This window comes from Acinonyx jubatus, chromosome D4 (assembly GCF_027475565.1).
Source record: "Acinonyx jubatus isolate Ajub_Pintada_27869175 chromosome D4, VMU_Ajub_asm_v1.0, whole genome shotgun sequence".
Classification (NCBI taxonomy): Eukaryota; Metazoa; Chordata; class Mammalia; order Carnivora; family Felidae; genus Acinonyx; species Acinonyx jubatus.
Genome location: NC_069391.1, coordinates 37,619,766 through 37,637,988, shown reverse-complemented (window position 1 = coordinate 37,637,988; position 18,223 = coordinate 37,619,766). Strand labels below are relative to the sequence as shown.

The window sequence follows — 18,223 nt, the reverse complement described above, 5'->3', positions numbered from 1 at the left end:
AGTTTGTTATTGTAATTTTGTTAGCACACTTCATTTGTTTAGTATCTATCTCTCCTACTGGACTTCCAGCTCATATAGGCAGGGACCATGTTTGCTTTATTCATCACATTATTCCTTATGTCTGGTACAGTGTCTTACAGAGAACAAATGTCCAATGGTACTTTTTTAAGATTAAAAAAAGTATATTTATTTATTCTGAGAGAAGGAGTGCATGTGCATGAGCAGGGAAGGGGCAGAAAGAGAGGGAGAGAGAGAGAATCCCAAGCAGGTTCCATGCTGACAGTGCAGAGCCTGACATGGGGCTCGATTCCACGAACTCATGAGATTATGACCTGAGCCAAAATCAAGAGTCAAACACTTCACTGACTGAACCGCCTAGGCACCCCATAGGATTTTATTTTTAAGTAATCTCTACACCTAATGTGGGGCTTGAACTCACAACCCCAAGATCAAGAGTCAGATGCTTTACTGACTGAGCCAGCCAGGCATTCCCCCCTCCGCCAACAATAGTATTTTTTGAATAATGAATGAGAGCCCCAATTCATGTATCCCCTTGAATCTCTCATAATTCTCTACATGTACTTTCTATTCCACTCATTAATTCCCACCTGCTCATTCTCCTCTGGGTCTCTACTAGGTCCCCTCCTTAGAATCACCTCCTAATATCCTCTCCATTCGTACTCATCTTTAAAGAAACCAGTTGCACCCTTCTGTAGTTCTGTTTCATGAAAGCAACTCACAACATAGCACATAAAATTGGACCCCCCAAATTAGGATATCATATGTATCAAGTTATGTGCTAGAGGTTTTAGAGGCTTTAGGGATGGTTGAGACCTCACTAGAATAGTCAGAGAAGACTTCCCCTGGAGAAAGGGAGTTTATATGGTCTTCTGAAGGATAGGTGGGGGTGGGATAGGCAGACAAGGAAAGGGGAGAGAGTTCTTAAGAGGAGAGGAGGTCTTGGGGCTCCTGGTTGGTTCAGTTGGAAGGGCATATGACTCTTGATCTTGGAGTCATGAATTTGAGCTCCATGTTGGGTACAGAAATTACTTAAATAAATAAACCTAAAAGAAGGGTGGGGAGAGTTGGCCTCAAGATGCCAATAGAGAAGAGGAGGTGAGGGGCCTGGTTAGACCTATCACAAGGAAAGTTGGCATGAATGGTAGAAAATATGGCCAGCCAGGAGGAGCAAAACTTAGTGTAGATGCCTCAAAAGCAAGTGGAGAAGTTTAAGTTGATGAAGAATTTAATTAGGTCCCAAATTGTATCAAGGGCCTGGGAGTCAGGATGTTCTGGCCATGCCAACCTCCAGCTGTTTAATAGCCAAGCCGTTTCTGGGATTCTGCTTGCATATCTGTAAAATGGGCAAAAATGACTCCCAGTCCGCTTCACAAGGTGATTCAGGTACTTTGGAAACATCTTTTCATCTACCTTAGAAAGAAATTTACAGGGGCGCCTGGGTGGCTCGGTCGGTTGAGCGTCCGACTTCGGCTCAGGTCACGATCTCGCAGTCTGTGAGTTCGAGCCCCGTGTCGGGCTCTGTGCTGGCAGCTCAGAGCCTGGATTCTGTGTCTCCCTCTTTCTCTGCCCCTCCCCCGCTCATGCTCTGTGTGTCTCTCTCTCTGCCAAAAATAAATAAACATTAAAAAAAGTTAAAAAAAAAGAAAGAAATTTACAATAAGGATAATTGCAACCATAAACTTCAAATTCTAAAGAGAATGTATTAGGGCCACAGGACAGGTAGAATGGACAGTTCATACTTTATTGAAAGAGAGATAAGGATGCATGAAGAATGTGGCATTTTTGTGATAGGCCCTGAAAGACAGGAAAGATTAGCAAACACATATTAACAGAAAAGTAGGAAGGTTGCTGCTCGTGCTAAATTCCACAGTGGATTTTTTAGGCATGTTTATATTGCACACACATAATAGAGCCACGTCTATTGCTAGAGTGTTGTTCCTAGCTCCTCCTTTAGTGTGGCATTTTGCAAAGAGCAACATGTTTTCCAGGTGCCCTGGCCTCTGGCCCCAGTTTGAGAACCGTTACCACAGGGAACAGGAGGCAATGAAGCCCAGAGATAGAAGCATGTTTATGCTCCCAACCCAAAGGCCCTGGTTCCTCCTTGTGAATATTAAGTCTAACTGTTTTTCCTTTCTTAACTCCAGCAGTTTAGGCATTTAAAAAACTTAAAATGCTTTCCCTGCAACTATATATATATTTTTTACAGGCTGAACAGCCTCAGTTCTTCCAACTGTTCTCACGTAATGTGGTTTTGACTCCTTTCTTCATTCCAATCACTTCCCCTCTTGAATAATGGCATCAGCATAGAACATATGACTTCAGATAGCACTGACCTGTCACCTTCAAGGACCTGAACTCCTAGGACCTGAATGCGGCTCAACAGCACGTTACCTTTGCTCATGGCCATGTCACATAGTAGGTTTATATGAAGTCTTTTGTCATATAAGCACTAGCTTTCTGAAGGTCTATCCTAGCCTACACAATCCACAGCCTCACCTAGATTCAAATTCCACATTGCTGAATCCAGCCAGCTCCCTCTCTGAGAGTAAGAATCAATTACAAAATGTAGCATAGCTTCTTTTTTTTTAAGTTATTTATTTATTTATTTATTTATTTATTTATTTATTTATTTATTTTGAGAGAGAGAGAGAGAGAGAGAGAGAACAGGAGTGGGGCAGAGAGAGAGAGAGAGAGGGAGAGAGAAAATCCCAAGCAGGGTCTGCTCAGTGCAGAGTCTGATGCAGGGCTTGATCTCATGACTGTGAGATCATGACCTGAGCCAAAAACAGGAGTCAAATGCTTAACTGAATGAGCCACCCAGGTGCCCTGTGGCATAGTTTCTAATAAATATGAAACCACCATCTCACTAGCTCCAGTGAATCCTTACCTGTATTAGCAGCCAGCCTAGCCCAACATGTGACCCCAGTTTTTTGCCTCGATTCTACACTGCTAAGACAAAGGCTTACCCTATTTCAGATGTATCTTGAGTTCAACGTAACAGTAGGTACAGTTATTAAAGATGATCATGAATCCTCAACTGATAATAATAGAAGTACACTATCAATGTTATGGATTGTGGCTGGTCCCACAGTAGTCTGAGTCAGTTAGACCAGATGAGGAGGTCTAGGTCTAGTTCCAGGGACGACAACCTCAAAGTATCCACTTACAGCAGCCAGGATAACTGGAGATGTGGAAACCAGTCTCTGGGAAAATGGTAGGAGGAAAATGCAGGTTCTATTTAGCCTGGGAAAAAGAGAGTGCTAAGGCTGTACAGTTCACAGTAGGGCCCTTCCTCTCCAATAAACTGCTGGTTTAAGGGTCTCATCTTATAGCCTATTCCTTCTCATTGCTCCTTTAGTCAAGGGCTTATATTTTCATCTGAAGTGTGGCCAACTACTTATATGATACTTACGAGGTTTTTTCCTAAATCTGCCTCTTTTCCCCTTATTCGGTCAGCAGAGTCAAGGTTACTTCCTCTTGCTTGGCCTATCTATTTCCAAAGAATTATTAACTTTATATAAGGTCAATACTTCAAAAATCCATGTTGGAGATGAGGGTAGGAAAGATCAGTTTTCTCCATTCATTTCTTTTTTTTTTTTTTTTTTGCCACTGAACATGTATTGCCTCATTTTATTTTTTTTAATATATGAAATTTATTGTCAAATCGGTTTCCATACAACACCCAGTGCTTATCCCAAAAGATGCCCTCTTCAATACCATCACCTCCCCTCCCCTCCCTCCCACCCCTATCAACCCTCAGTTTGTTCTCAGTTTTTATTTATTTATTTTTTATTTTTTATTTTTTCAATATATGAAATTTATTGTCAAATTGGTTTCCATACAACACCCAGTGCTCATCCCAAAAGGTGCCCCTCCTCAATACCCAGCACCCACCCTCCCCTCCCTCCCACCCCCCATCAACACTCAGTTTGTTCTCAGTTTTTAAGAGTCTCTTATGCTTTGGCTCTCTCCCACTCTAACCTCCTTTTTTTTTTTTCCTTCCCCTCCCCCATGGGTTTCTGTTAAGTTTCTCAGGATCCACATAAGAGTGAAACCATATGGTATCTGTCTTTCTCTGTATGGCTTATTTCACTTAGCATCACACTCTCCAGTTCCATCCATGTTGCTACAAAGGGCTATATTTCATTCTTTCTCATTGCCACGTAGTACTCCATTGTGTATATAAACCATAATTTCTTTATCCATTCATCAGTTGATGGACATTTAGGCTCTTTCCATAATTTGGCTATTGTTGAGAGTGCTGCTATAAACATTGGGGTACAAGTGTCCCTATGCATCAGCACTTCTGTATCCCTTGGGTAAATTCCTAGCAGTGCTACTGCTGGGTCATAGGGTAGGTCTATTTTTAATTTTTTGAGGAACCTCCACACTGCTTTCCAGAGCGGCTGCACCAGTTTGCATTCCCACCAACAATGCAAGAGGGTTCCCGTTTCTCAACATCCTCTCCAGCATCTATAGTCTCCTGATTTGTTCATTTTGGCCACTCTGACTGGCGTGAGGTGATATCTGAGTGTGGTTTTGATTTGTATTTCCCTTATGAGGAGCGACGTTGAGCATCTTTTCATGTGCCTGTTGGCCATCTGGATGTCTTCTTGAGAGAAGTGTCTATTCATGTTTTCTGCCCATTTCTTCACTGGATTATTTGCTTTTCGGGTGTGGAGTTTGGTGAGCTCTTTATAGATTTTGGACACTAGCCCTTTGTCCGATACGTCATTTGCAAATATCTTTTCCCATTCCATTGGTTGCCTTTTAGTTTTGTCGATTGTTTCCTTTGCTGTGCAGAAGCTTTTTATCTTCGTGAGGTCCCAATAGTTCATTTTTGCTTTTAATTTCCTTGCCTTTGGGGATGTGTCAAGTAAGAAAATTGCTGCAGCTGAGGTCAGAGAGGTCTTTTCCTGCTTTCTCCTCTAGGGTTTTGATGGTTTCCTGTCTCACATCCAAGTCCTTTATCCATTTGGAGTTTATTTTTGTGAATGGTGTAAGAAAGTGGTCTAGTTTCATCCTCCTGCATGTTGCTGTCCAGTTCTCCCAGCACCATTTGTTAAAGAGACTGTCTTTTTTCCATTGGATATTCTTTCCTGCTTTGTCAAAGATTAGTTGGCCATACGTTTGTGGGTCTAGTTCTGGGGTTTCTATTCTATTCCATTGTCTCCATTCATTTCTTAGAGAGCCATATCATAAGAGTCCAGCCCCTCTGTGAAACAGATTGCTGAGCCGGCTAACATCTCTAAGATTCTTCCTTTCCTGTGTTCTTTGCCTAGGATAACTATGATGGCTCAGGCCTCAGGGCTGCCAGGATGGCAAGCAGAAATTATGCTTCCCCCACTAAAGACCATGGCAGATGTGGAAAATCAACCACATCACTCATTCTCACTGACCCAGAACTCTGCTTCAGAATCCACCTTAATACATGGTTCAGACAGCCACTACTGATCAATGGACATTGATACAAGGGGTGAAACCTGCTTATCATTCATGCTTTATATAGCCCATGGAGTAGGGAGTGTAAAATGATTATTTGGGAATGCCTTTTGAGCTGCTAAGACCATGGGGCACATTTAATGGTACCATAGAGGAAGTACTGAGGTACCCTACCTAATCAGGAAATCACTTTTTCAGCTTAAATCCCAGTTGAGATGGGATTCCTTCTGATGAGAGATTTCTTTCTGATGACTATAATCTTTATAGTTTTTCCTGCTTAGCACAACACAAAAGGGCAGAGCACAGCCCACAGGTAAAAAGAAGAAACAGAATTGAGGCAAGCAGCAACCACACAAAGATTAAAAGTAAAGTACTAAATGGGTAAAGTGTACAGTATGTGAATTATATCTCAATGAAGCTGTCAAAAAAAAAGTTAAAAGTAAAAATACTGGTTTCACTAGACCAACATTTAGTAGAGGGACTGAAAGGAAGTAAAATGCCTTTAGTATTATCATGAGAAAAACTAGGCACTAGGTATTTGCTTTTGCATTGACCAAAGTTCACCAAGAACTTCCTACTAATGGCAGTAAGTCCAGACCTTGACATAAAGCCGCAACATCCCATTACAGACTAGCATGGGATAAAATGGTGTGGGTTATAAAAGAGACTTAAAAGAACTGGGAATACTACAAATCTAGACTGAATCAAAAAAGAGGCTAATTTCTAAGACAGAATTTCCCAAAGAGTATTCCGTAAACCACATTTGTTCTGTAGGATGTTAATAGATGTAACACGAAAAAAGGCCTCATAGGGGTGCCAGGGTGGCTCAGTCAGTTAAGTGTCCGACTTCAGCTCAGATCATGATCTCATGGTTCATGAGTTTGAGTCCCACATGGGCCTCTGTGCTGATAGCTCAGAGCCTGGAGCCTGCTTGGATTCTGTGTCTCCTTCTCTCTCTGCCCTCCCCCACTCACACTCCCCTCTCTCTATCAAAAATAAATAAATATTTTTTTAAAAAGTACCATAGATACACAAACTTGAGAAACATTGGGTTAAACAAAGCTGGAAAGGTTTCTTTACTGCAGAACTTCTCAGAGCTTTTAAAACACTAGTAAACATTGTGATGGGATAGTGTATAGTGTTTCCCAAAGGAATTTGTCTATAGATCTTTTTTATTCCCCCATAAAGTATCTCAAAGGACCAATGTTTCTAAGAATTATACTATAGAAAATGCTGGTCTAAGCCATGCTTCACTAAGTGCTTCACCAATTCCTTTACAAAGATAAAACTGGAAATTATTATGGGAACTATAAATCATTTATAGTTTGTAGATAATTATGTTTAAGTTAACTACCTAGTAAAATATGTATGGTTCTTACTCCATGATTCAGATGCAGTTAATTCAATAAATCTTAGTTAAAGTATCCCTTCAGGTATTGTAGATAGATGGGGTGGACTCTGGTTAGGACAGCCAAAGTCTGGTGACGAAAACAGGAAAAACCAGGCCAGGTACCACAGTAGCTGGGCTTGTTTCTGCCTGAGTGTGGCCTTTTGTCATACTTACATTTCTCAGGGCTGTAATGGTCAGAGAACACCCTTTGTGGCCATTAGTCCCATCTTATGCACATAAATACATCATTGTTATTATAGAAACTTAAAATTGACCTTCAAGAACCACCTGATACTCAACTTTGGCATTGCTAAATAACAATAGCAGCAACAGCAAATGCAATGGCATATCTGCTTGAACTAGCTCCTAAGAATGTACCACCTAGAGGGAACTCCTACTTGGTCCCTGTCTAAGGTCCTCCAGGCCAGATCCCATGAGCCTCCTTTCTAGTGGGCTTCTCCACTCCAGAGTCCCTTCCTAGAGCCAAGGAGTTCATCTGGCTGCCCCACAGTGAAGACTTTAGGTCATGTGCCAATTTCTGAACTCCAGAGCAGAGCTAGATCCAAAGCTGGTCCCAGCTCTGCCCCCTTCCTTCCTTCCTTTCTCTGGCCCAGATGGCCACTTTCCCACTAGAGTCTCCTTAGGAAACAATGACTTGAGAGCCTGTTGAGCCATGCCTCTTGCTTCAGCTAGCATCTCTGAGTATCTGCTATTAGTCTGATTCTCCTCTTCCAGTTCTCTTTGGGGCTCCCTGTACCTGTTCTCCCAGGGTCTGCTGGAAGGCATGAAGCAGCTAAGCCCAAGAAGCTGAGTCTCCTACATCCTTTCCAGACACAAGGCTCCAACTGCCCTTTCAAGTAGGGGAGGGGGTGCCTGAGGTGAATCAGGTTCAAGTGAAGAAGGCTCTGTTTTCCATTTCTTTTCACTATGGGCAATAGTCAAAAGCAGCAGGCAGCTGGGGGCTGGAAATGATTCAGCCTAACACCCAGCTGCCCATGGAAGCACCTGCCAACTGAGACTACACTTGGGGCCTAATTTAAGAAGACAAGTCACCTCCGAGCAATCTCACTCTAGAAGCCTGCTCCCTTGGTACACCTTGCCTGGAAGATAGCAGCCTGGAAACTGCTTCTCTCCCAAGTGCAGCTTTCCGGGCTGGTCTCAGAGAAGGGGGGTATATGTCCTTTTCCATTCTGACGCTTGCAAGTGAAGCGGTAACTTACACACCCATTCTAAAAGAAGTCGGTGAAAGAGTCTAGCTGAACCAAGTAGACAGTAAACTGTTATAAGCTTAACCAGGGTGATGCTAAAAGGCCAGGCCAGAAAATGCAAAATAAAGAACTCTCTTAGCCAACAAAGGATTTTATTTTTCCTTCATCAAAGCACTGCTGGGAAAACAACAACAACAACAGCAACAAAATACCATGACTCCTTACTGCCACCAATTCGCTTGCATTCATCAAAGCAGATTTCAGGAGAAAAGTATTTACTGGCAGGTGAGCACATGTCTTAGTATCCTTTTTGAGGCTGTTGGGGCCAGTGTCACTCTGGTTTTTGGCTCCAGGACTTCTGGGTCCCTCATAACCCCAAGAATGCAGTTTCAACAGCAGAGCAAAGGAAAACAGCAGACTTCTCCCATATAAGCAGTCCCTGAAGCCAAGAGGTACACAGACCCAACCTCCCAAACCACGACAATTTCCTGGGGTGGTGATGGTGCCTCTTGCCTTCCAGATATCCATGCCATAAACCTGAGAGTCATCCTTGACTCCCAACCTCTCCATCAGAACTCCAGACATATACCATATCCTGCCTATTCTGCTGTATTAGGATCTATATACGTGTCCCTCCTCTCTTTCTGCTTTAGCATAGGCTTTCATCATCTCTTGCCTGGATTATTATTGCACCACCTCCATATTCATTTTCCAACCTCCAATGTCACCTCCCATCTCTCATCCAGAATTGGAGTGATAGTCCTAAACTCAAATTTGACTATTTTATTCCCTTAATTACAACGCTTCATTCATTCAAATGCACGCTTTTGTTTCTTCCTCCATACCCTTTGCTTGGAACCCTTACCCTCACCTCATCTTATTGGTTTGTCAAGCTGCTAGTCTTCTTCTAGGAGCCAGTTCAGCAATGTCCCCTCTGTGAAACCTTTCCTGATCACTTGATGAGAGCCCTTCCTGTTTTCCTTTGGCCCTGCTTGACGTCGTTCTTACTTCATGCAGTGCTAATTACCCATAGTACCTCAAGCCATCTTGACTGTGTGTATTCCTGAATCAAGAATCTGTGTTATCAAGCCCAACACAACATCTGGCAGAAAGTAAGTTCTTAATGTTTGTTGATTGAAGAGAGGAGCAGTAAAGGAGAAGGTGGAGGCCTGAGCAAATCTGATCCTCCCTTTGCAATATAGGAAAAGAGAAGAGGGTGTTCCTCTTCCCAAAACCTGAGAAGTACTACTGGGTCATAAGCCACATGCACCCACTAGGAGAACCTACTCTTAAACTGAAAAGCCATCTGACCACAAGAAGGTAACTTGAGGCTCCCAGACCACAGGATACACATGGGTCAGTTTCCCTTAGTGGCTTCCTGCTCTCTTTACAATGTTCTCTCTGCCACTTTCAGGAGCTACTGTGGCCTACTCACTGAATTACTATCTTGACCATCCCCATCCATGAGTGTCAAGAGGCAAGAGGAGCCTCAGATATCTTTCCAAACTCATGTGGTCAAAGGATCAAAACCTCAGCATTCCTCATCTTCTTCCAAGGGAGGTGCCACTATTACTCAGGGGCACCCTTCGCTGATTTCCACTCTTTCCTGACATATATCTAAGAGCTTCCTATAGCTATTTGAGCCCATCCTTCTCCTGGCCACCTACTGGAGAAATCTCATTTGTCCCTATCCTTAAAGTATCTGGAAATGAGCATATGCTCATGAACTAAACAAATGAGTTAATGGATAATATGGGTTTCAAGGAGGACAGACTAGCATTTCTTTCAGGCGTACAGAGACCCCATATGGTGCCATATGCTTTTTTTTTTTTTTTTTTTTTTTTGGTTGTCTCTTAGGTTTGAGAGCACAGGAGGTAAGATTTTGCCTGACATAATTAAGTCCTTAAAAGCTCCATTTTTTTCCCCTCAACAAATCTCTTCCTTTCCAATTGAAGCCAAAGAGAAGACATAGACTATGAGGCTGCACTAACCAGCCCAACAGACAAACAGGGCCAGAGAGACTATCCCTGCTACTCACACAAACAACAGCCCAAATCCAACCCAACTGGTCAACAGAGAGCCTTGGATATCTGGGAGCTTCCCTAGATCAGTGAGGTGCATGTGTGGCTTGGACACAAAACTGAGTACAAGGTGTACTTATCCCTGAAAGTTTCTTTGGAAAATCTGTGTTCAGAAACACTCAGGATTGTCTGGGAGATGAGCACAGCAGGAGTGGAGCACAGGGACTAGGTCTCCAAGAGCAATTCTTATTCCTTTCATAAGGAGACAGGAAGAGACCCTGGGGAGCTCTCAGTGATAGGCCCAGGCCTGGTTCAGCTGCTGAGATGCAGCCAGGCCAATTAAATAATTGTGATGGGAAAAGAAAGGAAGCCATTCCTTTCAGGCAAACTCCCACCCCAGACAGGAGGCTCCACACAGCTGTGGCAACAGCAGCAGTAACAACAGGGCAGGGATCTCTTCCTCTTCTTCCCACTAGTTGGAACTAATGCTTAAATTAGCACCTTGGAAACACCCAGATCTGCTGGCTGTGCCTTCTCTCCCAGCTCCTGCCACTCTCTTAGACCTCCTTTTCAAGCCTGAGGTTCTCTTTCAAGTAAATAAAAAAAAAAAAAAAAAAAAGAAATAAAAATCTTCTTCCCTAGAAGAGCCTTTTAAGTAAGGAATGCCTTCTGGATTCTTTCCACCACTATGGGTGAGGGAGGGTTATTTAAATGATGGAGTCCCTGTGATAGGCCTTTATCAGTACAGCTTGGTCCAGAAAAGAGCAGTGAAGCTAATACCAGCATTGCCTTGTTTCCATTAGGGCTAAAGGAGACAGCCCCTATTCTGCCCTCAGAGGGGCAGGCCCACACTGAAGGAGTAAGCATGAACAATAAACTTCTGCCAAACTGTGTCTGTGTTGCTAACCACTGTGTCCCCAATACCTAGTATAAGATCTGGAACAGAGACGATACTACAGAAATATTTGGTGAATGAATTAGCTAAATCAGTGATATCAACTCCCTATGATATTCCTTAGAAGACAGAGTGAAGAGCTATTGCTTAAATTTTAAAGAGATAGTTTGTCTTCATTTCATAAATGAGAAAACTGAATCCAGAGGAGAGGAGAGACTTCCTAGAGATCTCAATAAATAATAAATAGGTCACAGTTGAGTTCGATCCCGGGACCCTAGTTTTTATGGTCTACTCAAATACCTCTAAAGAGCCACTTTGCTCTTCTCTTTTGTGGTATACTGTTTTGATTCCTTATGCCCTGCAATGAAGGCTCTTTCAGAAATGCTACACAAGAATCTGCTAGTCTCAATAATACACAGAGCATTTAAAGAGTTCTGGGGATCCTCTAGATTTCAACCCGGAAACAGAGGTCAAGAAGCAGAAATCTACAGGGCAATGTCTGTGCCCCTAAAGGGGGGGTTACTGAATTGCCACTCCCATCACTCTCATCAACCTCAACAAAGTATCCTCTTACAGAGGACTCCCTAGCCTTCAAGAAAAGGGTCTGAGGGCAACCACAGCTTTTCTGATAAGTGCCTCCTTGCATAAGCACTTCTAATCCAGAGTCACACAGACCAGAGCATTTTAGGAGTCTTCTGGGGTCACTATTTACTCAAACTATCATTGGGAATTTCAGGCAATAACAAAGGTACCAAGGACAACTAAGAAAGCCTTGTGACCTCATTCCTTCCCCCCCTTTCCTTGGACAACTATTGACTACCTTCTCAGGAACCCCAGATGGGAGGCAAGAACCAACTCATTGCTTTCTTCTCATGACTAACTTGGACCTCCTTTCCCTCCTATTTCATCCATCATCCCTTTTGGTTCTCGATTAGATGCTTAGAACTGGAAGGGCCATCTAATTTGACAAGCCAGGTTGGTTGGAAAGATAATCCAGAAAAGAATGTCCTCTTAAACCAGCCTAAAGTTCTTCAAGTTCATGGGACAGACTTCTCACCAGGATTTTCTGGCCCCCAAATATTCCAATGATGGTATCAGCCGAGGAAAAAAAAGTCCATCAGCATCTCTCTCCCCAGTTTAATACTGTATACTTATGTAGAGCTTCTGTTTGGGCTTCTAGAACTAAGTAGTAACAAAAAGGGAAAAGGGCTCATTTCCTGCTAGGTGGCTCCTAATGATTCTCTCTACCATCCCCCAAAAGGTGTGGCTTAGAGTTGGTCATGGGTCCCTGACAAAGTCTGTCTGATCTGCTGTAATGGGCAGGTTACTTACTCAGGAAGCTACAAAGCACATCGTTAGCCAGGGGTCTAGGGGCCCAAATGTGGAACATATTCCTCACCTCCCCACCTAACATATAAGGAGGAGCCTTAGGGAGCCCCAGATCTTCAAGCTTTGGAGAGCTCTGCTAGGCTCAAGCATAGCTCAGAGAATAGGGCATCCACGCCTTTCAGGTTCCTGGCCTACCCTGCCTCCTTCCAGCTCCCCCTCAGGCTCCAAGGAGGAAGGGAGAAGGAAAAGTGAATAGAGCGGGGCACTCCCTCCCTTCCCCCTCTCCTTATACCAGCTGGCTAGGCCGCTGCGGCGCCTCTCGCCCCACTGCCCACCGCCGGTCGTACAAGCCAGTCAGGTAATCCCCCCTGAGCGGTGGCCATAGGGCATGGTCTCCCCTAAGCTTGGCCTCGGTCGCCCGCGTCGCCCTCCCCCTTCCATCCCCTCCGCGCCGGCAGCGATGACATCATTCCTCCCAGACTCCCGGACCGCGGACAGGGAGCAGGATGGGCGCCCAGCAAAGACTCGAAGCACGTAGGCCGAGGATGCTGGGGGCTCTTCGAAAGGGTGGGCACTGGAGGCTCCGGCGCGACCCCGCCCCCTCTCCCGTCGATTCCAGAGCTCTCTCATCCGCGCCCCTGTTTCTCCACCTCGCCGCCGAGCTCTCTCCCCCTCGACTCCAGCTCTAGCACCCCCAGCCTAGACTGCCTGCGCTCTCCTCAGAAGAACGTAATTCAGGGGTCCTGCACCGACCCCCTGTACCCACCGGTCCTTGGCCCAGGCCTGAATTCCCCTCCGTATCCAGCAAACTGGCAGGCATGCTCCCTCCTTCTCTGCAAGCCTACTCCCAGTCCCTTTTAGCCTAATTGCTCCCTGGCCCCCTCCCCCGCGCTGAGCATCACAGGCCTCTAAAGCTAAGCGGCTCCTCACCTCTCATCCCAGCCCCTGGGCCTGGCCGCGGCGGTGCCCTATGACAGTTTCCTTCATTTCCCAGCTAAGGGCCTCCACTAGCGGTGTGCACCATTGTGCCCCAAACATTCCACCCGACGGCCCTCCCGTTGCTCCCTTGGCCTGTCTCTGCTGACTATGCCCTAAGCCCTTACATGCCTTTTTGCTGTCACTCCGTTCATTCTCCTACGGTTTTCTAGTCCTACAAGTCCCCCTCCCCCGGCGATGCGATTTCAAGGTTCCCTTTGCTCCATCCCAAGGCGCCCCCTCCGCACAGCCACCAAAGCCTGATTCCCTCTTTTCCTCCCCCTCGGGCAGCGCCCCCTCCCGGTCCTGGCCTGCCCGCCGCCCGCCCCCTCACCAGCGGCTGCATCTCCGAGTGCGCGGTGGGCACCTGGAACCGGTCGATCTCCTCCATCATGGTGCCGGCGGGCGAGCGGGCCCGGGGCCGGGCGCGGCCAGGGACGCCGACGGGACAGCGCGGGGCGGCGGCCCCAGTAGCCGGGTGGGTGGTGCAGACTAGGCCGCCCGGGACGAGTCGGGCGGGCAGGCGTCCGGGCAGATGGAGGGGTGGGCGAGGGGTGGGAGGTTCGCTGGCTGACTGAGACCAGCGTGGCTCCGTGGGCTTGCCTTAGTGCTACCGCGGCTGGGGCCCGGCCGAGCCGCAGGTCTTGCCTCGCCTCCTCCTCCGCCGCCGCCTCCTGTCAGCAGCTCAGCCACTGCGGTGACTCGGCAACTCCACTTCCGGGTCCGGGAAACCGCCTGGACTTGCATTATTCATGAGGAGGTGGTGCCTGGGTGCTCCAGCCCCGCCCACATGCAGGAGTTTCTAATGCGCTCGGCCGCGGGTCATTTTATTCCTGAGGGGGCGGGTCTTAGTGGAGCCGGAGATTCCCCGCGCGCCCAGCCCCGCCTCTCCCTCGAGCCGGGAGCGGGCGTCAGAGGCGCCTGCGCCTTGTTTAAAGGTTGGTTGCTGGGCAACCGCGTCTGGGAGGAGCCGATTCTATACTGCAAGGGCGCGGGGACCCACATCGACTGCTGTCCCCAAAGAACCCCTGCAACTGGGAATTGAAGTGAAAGAGAATCCGGATTTCCTGTGCGTGATCGAGGGGACAAACACATTCCTAATCCTCAGGCGAGAGAGTATTTTGTAGGTGTTCCAAGTGTTGAGGTGTTTCCTGCTTTCTTCCAAGATGCCCCATAAACAGCCGCCTCGTAAGCAGGTACCACACACCCCGACTGCCCTCTCCCAATGACCTCTGAGGACACTGATCATCTTCTACTGATCCTTCATCTTCCTTTCCCTGTTGACCCTTAACCTCTCTCTCTGTGAACCCTTGCCTGTGTTTCCACTGACCTCTAACCCTGTCCTTTTCTCTCCCTCTAATCCTAGCTTCCTCTCACACACTGCCCCTGATCCACTATTTCCCACTTTCCTTTCACTTGTCCTCCCCTCGCCATTCCATTCCCTCTCTCCACTCACACCACAGACCCTCCTGACCAGTCCATCTGTCTTACCTCCCACCCCCACTCCCACTGATACCTTCCTCATTGCCCTTATATTCTTGTCCCAAAGAAATTCTTTTTCCAGCCATTTTCTGTATGTCCAGCGCTGGGCTAGGTGGGGACACAGGCCTTTGAGACCCCACAGAGGGAGTGCAAGAGAACTGTACAGGAGACACAGAACAGATTATGTACAGGAGTTTGGCTTAGATTTTCTGTGCTGGGAGACTTGTGAGGAGAGAGAGGTCAGGTAAAGAGGAAGAGAAGAGAGATCTTTTTCCCATTCTTGCCCCCCACCCCCACATCACACACTTGGACACACCAAACACTGGCCCCGACTATTTCTGGAGCCTTATATGTCTCTCTTTGCTGTGAGTCCCTGGACCACTCCTGTGACTCATTCAGCCATTTGAACATTGTGTCCTTGTTGCCACCTGGCGAGATGTCATCCCTTGGGTAACTTGGATACCCAAGAGTTAGCCCCTTCACCCACCAAGTACAGAGTTCTGCTTTCCTCCCCAGCATCACTCTGGAAGGTAAGGTAAGGACCAGCTTCTCAAGGAGCCCTCTGTGGTTGTCACTCAGTCCTTTAAGAATTCACTTTTTCCAAACCCTTTATGAATTATCACCTTGGGACTAATATGCGGTTTCTGACTCTGTGAAGCAGAACTTCTATTTATTTATTCTAAGTTTCCTTCACTCAGATCTAGGAATTTTGAGGTTTGGAAAGCAAATCTGTGTCCATGCTGTTTGTGACTTTACATATTTTGGTTTGGCTTTCTCCATATTAGTCTTTGCTAGTTTGCTTCTTTCACCTGTCCTTCCAGAGCAGGTGGACTCATCTGTCTTAGATCTCTGCAACTACGAGGAGGCTGCTGTTCCTGTATGGCCATGCCCTAGTTTTATGTCAGGGTAGCTGTATTTTTAAGCTCATATACAGTGCTTGGGCCTACTGACTTAATTTACATAAAGTTTGTTTTAAATTCAGCATTACTAATGTCTGGCTCACATACAATGAAATGGACGTTCTAGTTGTACATGTTGACAAGTTTTGACAAATTTATACACTTGTGAACCACCACTACAATTGAGATATAGGACACTTCCTCTACCCCCAAAGTTTTCTTGTGCCTCATCCCAGTCAGTTCTTCCCAACCCTGCAGGCCCAGGTAACCATTGTTTTCTGTCACTTGCAGATGAGATTTGTGTTTCCTGGCACTTAAAGTTTGAACAAGCTTGGGGTCAGTTTCTCCAGCCCATTAGGGGAGACGTTAGAGTCTAGTTTCACTGAGAGCAGAGAGCGGTGACAGCAGATAGGAAGCAGAAAAGCCTGGGTCAACTGACCATATACACATGGACGTATGGAAACAACCCTATGTTCAATATGTATACACTGGCTATGGACACATCAGTGCTGCCCCCTAGAGGGAAGAGTTGTTTTAATGTGTAATATTGGTGAGTGGGGTGTGAGAAAAGGTTGGGTTGTGCTAGGTTGTATTCTCCGCTCTCTTGTCTCAGTGAAGGTCAATCAGGGTCACTGGTGAGCTGGGTGTGCGACAGTCTAGAGAGGTTTGAGAAGTTGTGCCTTTCCTCTGGGAACTCTGGGGTTCCCCTGAACCTAGCACAACTCCTCCCTCTAGGGGAGAGAGAACACAGGCATACAAAGATAAGAGAGGATGGGATCCCTGGGTCTGGCAGGAAGAGAGACATACAGGTTGAAGCAGCCTAAGCTTCAGGGAGGAGGTATCTATGACTTGGCTGCCTGCAGTGTAAAGGGAAGGTCAGGACTGAGCTTGTGACTCCCTCTTGTCCTCAGGATAAAGTCCCAAAAGTCCAACTTGTTTTGTATGGCCTGCAAAGCCTTGCAAGGTCTAGGTGTTGCCACAAAACCTACTTCAGATCCCACCATTGCTCTGTGAAAATTCCATAGTTGCAGCACACTGAACTGCCCTCACTTCCTGGAAAATGACATCCACACACTCTTCTCCTCTAGACCTTTGAAACTGATGTTTCCTCTACCTGCCTGGTATAATCATTTGTCTGTGTCCACCTTTTCCATGCCATTCTGCCTCACATTTCTTCATTTTCCAGCCATACATCAGGTCTCAGCTTGGCTGTCATATTCTATAAGATATTAAGTCCCCTTTTTGGAGAGACAGGATAGGGTGATAGCCCCCCTAGACTATGTGATAGCATAGTGAGAATGTCTGTCTCATTCATCGTTGATTCCCCTGAACATAGCACAATGCCTGGAATATATTAAATTCTGAAAATGAAATGAATATGAGTTCTGAATGCCTGGAGTTATTCTTTAGAAATTTTGATCCAAGTGTGTTTAAATTTTTTTTAATGTTTATTTATTTTTGACAGAGAGAGAGAGACAGAGCATGAGTGGGGGAGGGGCAGAGAGAGAGGGAGACACAGAATCTGAAGCAAGCTCCAGGCTCTGAGCTGTCAGCACAGAGCACGATGCAGGGCTCGAACCCACGAACCATGAGATTATGACCTGAGCCCAAGTCGGATGCTCAACCGACTGAGCCACCCAGGCGCCCCCTTTGAGTGTGTTTAAAGTATAGGAGGGCACCTGGTGGGATGAGCACTTGGTGTTGTATGGAAACAAATTTGACAATAAATTTCATATTTAAAAAAAAATAGTATAGGAAGGGGAACGCCTGAGATGAAGAGACTAGTGGGGAGTGATATCAAGAAAATGTCACTACAGAAGCATGTTTTTCTGGGTTCATGTTTATATCTGCTTTGGCAGTAGAGCTATGAATGATTCAAAATTGAATCATATGTACCCATGCCTTAAGATCTGGGTATTAGAGATTTAAGAGGTCAACAATTCTGATGCCATAGTCATTCTCATTCAACAATTATTTATTGATCACCTACTATATGCCAGGTACTGTTCTAGGCACTGGTGATACAGAAACAAACAAAACAAACAAAAATCCCTGCTCTCATGGATCTTATCTTTTAGTTGGAGGTAAATTGTCAATAAACAAATAAGTAAAATATACAGCTTATCAGATGATAATAGGTGTCAAGGATTAAAATAAAGCAGGGAAATGGAATAGGAAGTTCAGGGAACCAGAAGATTATGATTTAAACATAGCAGTCACAGAAGGCCTCACAAAGGTGGCATTCGAGAAGGATCCAGAAGAAATGAACAAGTTAGCCTCCAGACTGAGGGCATAGCAAGAGTAAGTTCCTGGTGTGGAAGCTTGCTATAAATGTTCTAGATCAGCAAGGCAGGAGGAAGGGGGGCAGTGGCAGGAAATAAGATCAGAGAGGTGTATCCCTCTACTCTATAAGGTTAATCAAATAACCCATGGCATATTAAATTGGTTGTGATAGAGCTCCATGAATCATAATTTGTAATTAAAATGCATGAATGCCAGGCACCATAAACCATGACCAGCCCAAAACATCACTGGTAATGCCCCAATAACAAAGTGTCCTT

The 18,223-nt window shown here is 45.7% G+C and overlaps 2 protein-coding genes across 9 annotated transcripts in view; one reads left to right on the top strand and one right to left on the bottom strand.

Moving 5' to 3' along the window:
* FAM219A (family with sequence similarity 219 member A) overlaps window positions 1–14,089 on the bottom strand; it is a 54,387-nt gene extending 40,298 nt beyond the window's left edge. The window contains exon 1 of one of the 6 annotated variants that reach the window (XM_027039318.2): window positions 13,616–14,089. In XM_027039318.2, the coding sequence (XP_026895119.1) occupies window positions 13,616–13,675 (60 nt within the window). In that variant the 5' untranslated portion in view covers window positions 13,676–14,089. The remainder of the gene's footprint in view (window positions 1–13,615) is intronic. The other 5 variants (XM_027039321.2, XM_027039319.2, XM_027039322.2 and 2 more) reach the window with 5 other exon arrangements.
* A 129-nt stretch (window positions 14,090–14,218) lies between these two features.
* The window catches only part of DNAI1 (dynein axonemal intermediate chain 1), a 58,746-nt gene continuing 54,741 nt past the window's right edge, over window positions 14,219–18,223 (top strand). For 2 of the 3 annotated variants that reach the window (XM_053204975.1, XM_053204976.1), the window contains exon 1: window positions 14,219–14,477. In XM_053204975.1, the coding sequence (XP_053060950.1) occupies window positions 14,448–14,477 (30 nt within the window). In that variant the 5' untranslated portion in view covers window positions 14,219–14,447. The remainder of the gene's footprint in view (window positions 14,478–18,223) is intronic. The other variant, XM_015073175.3, reaches the window with a different exon arrangement.